The sequence below is a fragment of the Tarenaya hassleriana genome, unplaced genomic scaffold, assembly GCF_000463585.1.
Source record: "Tarenaya hassleriana unplaced genomic scaffold, ASM46358v1 Cleome31, whole genome shotgun sequence".
Classification (NCBI taxonomy): Eukaryota; Viridiplantae; Streptophyta; class Magnoliopsida; order Brassicales; family Cleomaceae; genus Tarenaya; species Tarenaya hassleriana.
The window spans coordinates 469524-479457 of NW_010966274.1; the positions used below are offsets into that span (position 1 = coordinate 469524).

A 9934-nucleotide genomic window follows, 5' to 3' on the forward strand; every position below is an offset into this window, starting at 1 on the left:
AAATTCTCTCTTTCCATTTTCGAAGAGTGAGAGTCGTAGGGAAAAAAAAAAAAAAAAAAAGAAAGAAAGTCAAATCTGGTAAACTGACGGAGAAAACGGTCCGTTAAAATAGTGATATTGTACCGTCACTTCCACGTTTGGAAACTCTTGACGACGTTAACGCGTATACCTCTTTTTATTTAAATAACGTTACCGCGTTTTTTCCTCGAAAGATAATATTCTTAACTTGTAAAAAAAAACATATTACTGTCTTTATTCTTTATTTTTATTTTAAGACTAAAAGAACGCTAATATATTTTATGTAATAATTTGCTTTCATAATTTTCTTTTAATTTTTCTAAATACCGTAAGCTAATTAAAGACCTTTTTAGTATTGCTTATGGTTTGAAATAATTGTGAATTAAGTTTTAGTTAGAGTTCCGTACGTCAATTATCATGGTTTATTTTCAGATTCCAATTTTATGGTTTAAAAAAACTATATTATATATATCCATTTCTTTTTTAATTTTGTTTATCTCCATCTAATTATTATCAATTTTGAATTTTATATTTTTAAAAGAATATGTCATTCCATTCATAGATCAAATTTTGATTAATTTCATATATTTTTCTTAAAAATATTTACTTTAAATAACATTTTATTTTTAAAAATTAATTATTATTTTATACTCAACCCAAAATCAATTAGTTTTCATTTATTTGATATCAATTAAATCCTCAATAACTTTTGACATTTTTTTTAACAGTTAAATCTAGCTAATATATTATTTAGTTAAGAGAAAATAAAATTAAATCTGATCAATCTATCACTTTTTATGATTTATGCTTATCACAAGTCTTAATTATTGGCGTTATAGTAAATATTTACCCTTTTCAATTGTTATATTTATATATTAAGGTCCAACAAAAAATCCACAAAAACAAGTTTAATTTATTAAATTGGCAAACAAACTGTGGTAGTTCCAACTCGATTCGAGATCCGACAATTGACCCAATCGATTCGACGATCTTCGATTCGTTTATGACGATCGACAAATAATGTATTAGTAATACGCAAAACACGAACAGAGAGAATAAGAACAACACACGGTTTTACGAGTTCAGCACGAACAATGTGTTTGTGCCTAAGCACGAAAGCCAGGATCTTTCAAGTAATTAAATATTATTTAGTCGATCTAACGGAAGAATTTATCTGGTCCGGCAGACCAACTCTTGATCAGTCCCGGACGAGCCACTCCCTTTCCGTCTCGGAAGAGATGAGATCTTTCTCACCATGAGGAAAAAATATCCAAAACTCTTGTTTTAATCACACCTCTAATTTGTTACCCTATCTCTCCATTTATCTGGAAGAAGACGACAATTTCATTAATAGACATAATCAACTCAATGCAAGAAAACCATTTTGCCCTTTGCGCATTTGACAAAACTAGTCGATACCCTCTAGCTCAGCTAGAGTCTTTGAGTAACTCAGATCAGGTAGTTTTCAACAAAACTCCACCTTATCTGAAGAATCGCTTCTTTCTTTTCAGACATAGCTAAACTTATCACTCCTCTCTCTCTCTATATTCAACTTTAAGTACCAGATATTCTAAGTAAACTCAGCAAGTTACTGGGCTTACTTATCGGGACTGTCTTTGTAAGTAAATCTGCAGGATTCACATCTGTATGTATCTTCTCCACTTCCACTTGCCCTTTCGAAATCACGTCCCGAATAAAATGAAGCCGCACATCAATGTGCTTTGTTCTTTCATGATGGATATTATTCTTTGACAGATCAATCGCACTCTGTGAATCACACATAATTTTTACTGTCTCTTACTCATATCCTAATTATGGCAGCAAACCTTTCAGCCATAGACTCTCTTTAACTGCCTCTATTAGTGACATATATTAATTCTGCTTCTGTGATGGACAACGCATCCACATTTTGTAGACTCGATTTCCAGCATATAGTATACCTCCCATTGTGAAAACAAAACCTGTAATGGACCTTCTTTTATCCAAATCAGTTGCAAAATCAGAATCACAAAAACCTATGATTTATGGTGGAAAAGCGGATACTCTCTTTGCAACGGAGGCTTTCGGTTTAACACTAAACCGAGCGGGATTTTAATCCCAGACCGAAACGATGCATTTTGGTGATTTAGGGTTAATACCCTAATAGGTCTTGCGATTACTGCGACAACGGACGACACGGTGCTCGAGGAGACTTGAGAGAGAGAGAGAGGCGATCGCAGAGGCGATCGTGAGGGAGAAAAAGGCGGAGGTGCTTCCCGGCGATGGCGAAGCCTAGACCGGCAGCGACTCGCCAAAGGCGAGCGAGGTAAGTATCAGTGAGTGTCTTGTATCTTCTCTCTGGTTGTTTCTCGGTGAGCCTCCGACCTTGGTGTGGAGAGCCGCCGTGTCTTCTCTTCTCGGTTGTTTTCGTACCATCTCTAGTGGATTCGCCGACACCGTCCGGCCGAGACGTAGGCCCGAGGAAACTCGGTAACCGGACTCGTAAAAACTCCGGTGTTCTTTTCGTTTCTTGCACGGACGTGAGTCGGAGAGAACAGTGAGGACTCGATACGCACTTCAGAAAGTGGTATCAGAGCCTGGTTCAGATCCAGGGAGGTAAGTTTCGCCGGAAAAGGCGAGGTAAGTTAGGGTTTCGGTTCGGATTTGTCTGTCGGAGCATTTTGATGGTATGTTTGAGTGTTTCAGACGGCGACGGAGGTAAATCGGTGACGGTTAAAGGTGGATCTAACAGTCTCGGGGTCGCCAGCGGTCAGATCCGTCAAGGTGGAGCTTCACAGATCCGAATCGGTGAAGACAGACTTGAACCGAGAGTGAGTCGGGTAAATTTCTGACTCGGTTTCCTTTATTTTCCGCGTTTTTTCTCCGATTTTGAGACCGAGTTTCCAAGAAACTCGGTGAACTCGGTGGAGAAAAGTCCGATTCCGGCAAAACTCGGCCCCTGACTCGTCCGGGTTAGGGTTGAGTGGAGGAATCGGGTGAGTCAACAATCGAGTTAACTCGGTTGACTCGGCGGCTAAGGGTTTCCGAAATTAGGGTTTCGGATTCAATCGGTTTAGACTGGTTTAATCGATCCAATTTCGGTTTAATCTGGTTTGGGTCAATCGAACCTGGTTCGATTCGATCCAAGTCCGGTTCTCGGGGTCAGACCGAGTTTGAACCGGTTCCGTCGGTTCAGACCAGATTCCGGTCGGTTCAGGCCCAGTCCCGGCCGTTCAGACCGGTTCACTCCGATTCGGTCAATCCGTTGACCAATTTGGTCAATAGTTGACCGGTTTAGGTCAAATCAGACCGGTTCAGGTCTGGTTTGGGATCAATTGGATCGGTTTAGATCGGTTCAGGTCAATCTAGGTGTGGTTTAGGACAATTGAGTCTGATTTAGGTCAATTTAGGTCCGGTTTAGGTCAATTGAGTCCGGTTTAGGACAATATAGGCTGGTTTAGGTCTTGGTTAAGGTCTGATTTGTCTGGGTAGGGCTAGAATTGTCCAGTTTTAGATCAATAGGGTCTGATTGGAGGTGAATTAAGGCTGGTTTAGACTGGTTTAGGTCTAATTTAGGGTATGTTCGTCCAATTAGGCTAGAATTGGACCGTCTAGGTCAATTGAGTCCGGTATTAGGTAAGATCAGATTGGTTTTAGGCTAATGGAGGTCTGTTTAGGATCTAAATTATCTGGTTAGGGCTGGTATTGGCCGGGTTAGGATCTGAATTCGTGGTTTAGGACCAGATTAGATCGGTTTAGGGTCTGAAATGTACAATTAGGGCTAGAACTAACTGGTTTAGGGTTAGGTTAGTCCAAATTAGGTCTGATGGTGTCTGGTTTAGGGCATAGTGGACTGGTTTAAAGTTCTTAGATCGAGTTTAGATTGAGTGCCTAGATTAAGTCCAATCAGGTCGTGTTCTCTAGGTCTTGTAGGTCTGAGTAGGTAGAGACGTACCTAGGTTTAGGACTGATAGACTAGGGTTAGAGCATGTCAAGCATGGCTAGGTAGAAATATACCTAGGGTTAAGTCCTCTAGGGTTCGGTCTCATCCCTCGTGTCATGTTACATCACTTCTAGGGTCAGGTAAGTCACTTCCGGGTAGAGTCGGTTTTAGACTCGGGTTTTATCATCTTAGGATGATGGAGTTAGATATTCTAGCTCGGTATACCCCGAAAGGGGGTATGGTGGAAGGACTAGGGGTCTCGGGCAAACCCGAGAAATCGGGTTGCAGGAGAAGGCCAAGGACCAGGTGGAGTGAGTGGTTCCGCGGGTAGGTAGGGATACTACATGGAGGATTTGTAGATCCCGTGAAAATGAGGTAGAGAGAGTCCGAGGAAGAAGGACGTGTTAACCTCGGAGGAGTAACCGAAGTTGCTTCGGTTCTCGGTGGTAGGTTAAGAGGTGAGGTCTCCATATTTAGGTGGAGCTTCCTCGGGTAGGATGCTCATGAGATGGTGTGAGATGGGAGGTGTCGGGATTTCACCGGGTAGAGTCGGTATAGGTTGGCGCTAGGACACTCTCTCTCAAGGTGGAGCACGTGCACTCACGTGTCTCATTCTCGGTGGAGCATTCGTAGAGGACTAGGAACGTTTTCGCGGGACAAAACCGTAAGACAATCCTAGTTGGCATGTTAGGGTCCGATGGTAGAAGTTGTATACCTATAGGTAGTGTAGACTTCAAGGGGATTCTGGGCTAGGTATCTAGCGGGTTCGGTAGTATGACTCAGGTTAGTCTCGGAAGAAGTCGGGTTAGACTTAGGAGACGGGTAGACGTCGGGTATAATCCTCGGGTTTGCTAGCGGATAAAGTCTTGGACTTTACTAGGAGGGTTAGTTAGACGGTCTAGGGCGTCATACAACCGAGGGTAGCGTTTGTCGGTCGGGCAACGCGTGTTCGGACTTCGGTTCGGGTTTTATCGGTGTAAACGTTCTAACACGTTTACCGAGTGTTTCAGGTTTTGGATAAGTTGATCGGTGGCGGGATAAGGCGACAAAGCCTCGAGGAGTCATCGGCGGGAGCTTCATCAGATTCAAGGCAACATGTGACTAACTCCGGGACATCAGGTAAGTAAGGTAAGTCAGGTAAGTTGCGGTTTTAAATTCCGACGAAAGTCGAGGGATCGACTAAAGTCGATCGGTGCTGGAAACGGCGAATTCCACTAGTGTTTATTTGTGATTATTCTCTTGTTCGTTCCTCTTTCTCCACCAAGGTGGAGATTGTTGGGCTTGGCCCATGTTCTGGTGGAAAAGCGGATACTCTCTTTGCAGCGGAGGCTTTCGGTTTAACACTAAACGGAGCGGGATTTTAATCCTAGACCGAAACGATGCGTTTTGGTGATTTAGGGTTAATACCCTAATAGGTCTTGCGATTACTGCGACAACGGACGACACGGTGCTCGAGGAGACTTTCGAGAGAGAGAGGCGATCGTGAGGGAGAAAAAGGCGGAGGTGCTTCCCGGCGATGACGAAGCTCAGACCGGCGGCGACTCGCCAAAGGTGAGCGAGGTAAGTATCGATGAGTGTCTTGTATCTTCTTACTTGGTGTTTCTCGGTGAGCCTCCGACCTTGGTGTGGAGAGCCGCCGTGTCTTCTCTTCTCGGTTGTTTTCGTACCATCTCTAGTGGATTCGCCGGCACTGTCCGGCCGAGACGTAGGCCCGAGAAAACTCGGTAACCGAAATCGTAAAATCTCCGGTGTTCTTTTCGTTTCTTGCACGGACGTGAGTCGGAGAGAACGGTGAGGACTCGATACACACTTCACAAAATACATACTACTTGAGCCTTTTAGATATCACAAGACCCATTTTACTACCTCCCGATACTCCTTTTGTTGTTTAGACATAAATCTGCTGAACAAACCTACTGAGAGTGTCAGATCTGGTCGGATACCTCTCATTGTATATATCACACTCCCTATTGCATTTGCATAAGGAATATACTCTACAACTTAAAGTGAATCTCCATAGAGTCTGAACTGATTTCGAGTTTTCCATATTAAATGTCATTAATACCTTCTTAACGTATTCTTAACGTATTCTTCCTGAGACGGAGTTAGCAACCTCGACAATCTGTCTCGTTTGATAGTCATGCCCAACATTTTTTTTGCCGCTCCAAGCCCTTCATGTCGAATTTAGAGCTTAAGACTTGTTTCAGTTTCTGCATATTTGTTCTTTATTTAGCTGCAGCTAACATGTTATCAACATAGATCATAAGATACATCATACTCATTCCTACACTTCCTATAGTATATAGTAATTATATATTATAGCTAACAACATTAAAATACTTTCAAAAGAATTTGAATTCAATCCACAATGGCTAACAACATTAAAATTTAACGAATTCCCCCGACAATTTTGAAATATTTAAATACAATTTTGTAGAAAAAATTAAAATATTAATATAATAATTATAATCTAAAAATAAAAATCATATGTTAAAATAAAATAATCTGTAATTGGAATCATTTTGAATAACAACACAGAAATTTTCCAAATTCTCTCTTTCCATTTTCGAATTCTCTCACCAATTCAATACAAATATTCGAAAAAAACCCACAAAAAAAGTGGACCGGTAAACCAAATGGAATCAAACTAAACCGGCTTAAACCAAATCGAATCAAACCGATCAGCATTTCCAAAACGACGTCGTTTCGACCCGGTGTTCATTTTTTTTTTCCATTTTTTGAATAGTTAATTTTTTCCCTCCATCATTAATGTTGTTACTCAGAATTTCTTCACAGGGCGAGAAACAATCTATATACACACGCATACACTTGTCAATATTTGTGTATTTACAAAAAAAAAAGAAATCGGAAAAAAAAAAACAAGAAACGGAGAGGGAAGACGACGATCGATGGAGAATTCGAGCGAGAGAGACGATGAAACAGTCGGGGAATTCAGATCGGAGAGAGTGAAGCCGCCGCTCCACAATTTCCCGCTCTCGAGCTTGAAGTGGGGAAACCAGAGATTCCTCAGGTGCGTGAAGGCAGATTCCTCCTCCAGCGATGACGAACACCGTCTCCGTCGCCAAGCTTCGTCGCCGGCGAAATCCGGAGCTTCTCCGTCGAGGACGATAAACTCCGGGACAGAGCAACCGCCTCCGACGATTCAACACCATCACCGCTGGGATCGACCCGCCGCGTCGGGATCATCGGCCGGCCAGGTGAGTAAGAAGGTGGTGCCGTTGGATCTGAAATCGAGGTTGAGAGAGGAGGAAGTCGAGGATGAAATTGAACCGATGGGGAAAGCCAGGAGGAGGAGGGAGAGACAGAAGGAAACGGCGACGGAGATGGCGGCGAGACCTCCGTGGAATCTGAGGACGAGGAAGGGAGCGGCGGCAAGCAACAACGGCGGCGGCGGAGGTATGGGACCGAATCGGCGGTTGAATGATAATCAGAAACCGTCGGGTACGATCAGAGAAGACAAGCCAGAACGACCGAAATTCTCAGTGACGCTGACGAAGAAAGAGATTGAAGAAGATTTCATGGCGATGGTGGGACATCTGCCACCACGACGCCCAAAGAAGAGACCCGGAAATGTGCAGAGGCAATTGGACGTAAGCGTATTATTGCTTCTCTCTTTTATTCCCATTGAACTTACGACCATATCATGCATTATAGAAGCATAATTTATTCATACATAGGAAAAGAGCCATGAACAGCAAATACAAAATCCAAACTCTTTTAGTATATAGATTCAGGACTAAGCATCGTTTGATCGATTTAATTTTCTGGGTCTCGATTCGGGTCGAATTTCGGATAACATGAACTAAGTACAAGTTCAGTTGACCCAACTTGGATACCTCAACCGGTGAAACGGGGATGTAAAGCGTATGTCCCGTCCCGAGTTCGAATCTCAAATTGAGGAGGATAACGTAATTTCAATCACATGGTTTGCTCTCGGTCCCGATATTAGTTTGGATCGAGAGAATACTTGGTTACCAAAAAAAATATATTAAGTTCAGTATGGTTCGATTCATTTGATGAGAATCTCGGGTTTGGATTGGTTTATCTTCGGTTTGTTTCGATATAGAGAAATCGAACATTATCGAAAGATAAAATTGGTTCGGATTTTTACTTCCTATCCATGGGAAATGGATTCATGTTAATGGTTAATGGGTGCAGTCGGTATTTCCCGGATTATGGTTAAAAGAGGTGATGCCTGATTCATACAGTGTCTCGGATTCAACCGAAAGAAAGAAGGTAATGATCTCGATCTCTCTTTATTATGGTTTTTGATTGGTTTTGTTCATATGATCTGTCATCGTTCTATGCAGAAATCGAGACAGATGAATGAATGATGGATCGTTGCATCATGGTTACATGTTCCTGCCATGAAAGGTTAGAAAATGATCTTTTAAATGTTTTCATGTTGGAACCAAAGACAGAACCATTTGAGATTTAGAGGCCTTGTCGGGGGAAATTTAACATTGCAATAAATTTTGTATTTTTTTTTGGATTATTCAAATATACAACTTTTGTGATGAATATATATTTTTTGTGGATGTGTGTGGATTTCCTTGCAATGATCTCAAACAATTTTTGGTAAAAGTTGATGAATTTACGAGCAATTTTGTAAATATGAAAATATCATTCAACCTCTTCTTTGCTCCAAATTAATGGCATATTTCACTTTGTATACATATACACATTGTCGGATTTACATGTAATAAAGGCTAACGCCCGAGCGATTTTTTTTTAAACAACAGGTTTAGTTTAAAAGGTTTATGTACTTTGATCATAAGTTATTTATTTTTCTAATAATTGTATCCGTTAAATTTTTTTTCTAATTTGCTTATGTATATATAGGTTCTTTTTGAATCGCCATACACCTAGGAGTGTCAATAGGACCGCCCGCCCCCACCCGGTCCGAGTCTGCGATTCGAGGGTTTTGGGTTTGGATTCAGACTGATTCGAATTTTTTCTGACTTGTATCATCAAACCCAAAGTTTGGCCCTATAGGTTTTAGATTCGGTCGACCCCTTCAATTTTTTCTTAATAACTTATTTTTTAAAATTTTTATTAATTTTTTTTTAAAAAATATTTAGATTTTCAGATCGATCTGAAAATCCATTTTTTTTGGGCCGAAAAGATTAGATCTGGAACCCGATATTTTTCGGATGGATTCAGATCGAATTTTCGGACCTAAATTGACACCCATCCGGTTTAGTATGAAAAAAAAAAGGAAAAAAAAATCTTTTGCAAGAAAGAAATTTTAATTATCTATCTTGGAAAAAGGAAACAAAAGCACGAAATAAAGATAGAAAACATATTTTATTGTAATAAAATTTATAATAAATTAAATTAGAAATAATTGTAAAAATGACAAATAGAGAAAATAAAAGAAGGTTACGTGAATAAAGAAAGAAACATTGTCAAAAACATGTAGAGATTTATTAATTTTCGAAATATATTAGTCTATATTTACAACTTGTACAACTAAAAGAGTTTTATTTTTATACAAATTAAGTATTTTACTTTTTAGGAAAACATACAATCGGTAGAATTTCTTTATAAGACTTTAACATAAATATACTAAAATGTTTTTATAGAAATTAAGAGACCAATTTCGGACAGGAAAGTTTAATAAATGTTTCGCATATTTAATTAAAAAACATTAGACATAAAATTCACAAATCGGACTGAATTTTAGACATAAAAATCACAACCCTAAATTTGGATCTGACTATGAATGTCATTTGTGGTTTTTAAATCTCAACATCTCCGCCTAGACCGGGACAACCATTAAATAAACCCACTAATCAAATTCCAATTCAGACAATTTGATATGAAATGGGGGAAAAAAAATCTGCTTCTAAGTTTTTTTAAATTAAATTAAAATACATACAAGTTTAAGATTATAAGTCTTGAAAACTAAAATCTTTCAAAATTTTGAATTCAGATTCTAGTAATATATATATGGCGGGAGGTTCATCAGAT

The 9934-nt window shown here is 39.9% G+C and overlaps 1 protein-coding gene across 1 annotated transcript; it reads left to right on the forward strand.

Annotated features, from left to right (window-relative positions):
* Window positions 1-6849: 6849 nt before the first annotated feature.
* LOC104820683 lies at window positions 6850-8482 on the forward strand. Its single transcript, XM_010551242.1, has 3 exons — window positions 6850-7551; window positions 8120-8197; window positions 8272-8482. The coding sequence occupies exons 1-3, from the start codon at window positions 6850-6852 to the stop codon at window positions 8293-8295; spliced, it is 804 nt and encodes a 267-aa protein (XP_010549544.1). The 3' UTR covers window positions 8296-8482.
* The last annotated feature ends 1452 nt before the right edge of the window (window positions 8483-9934 follow it).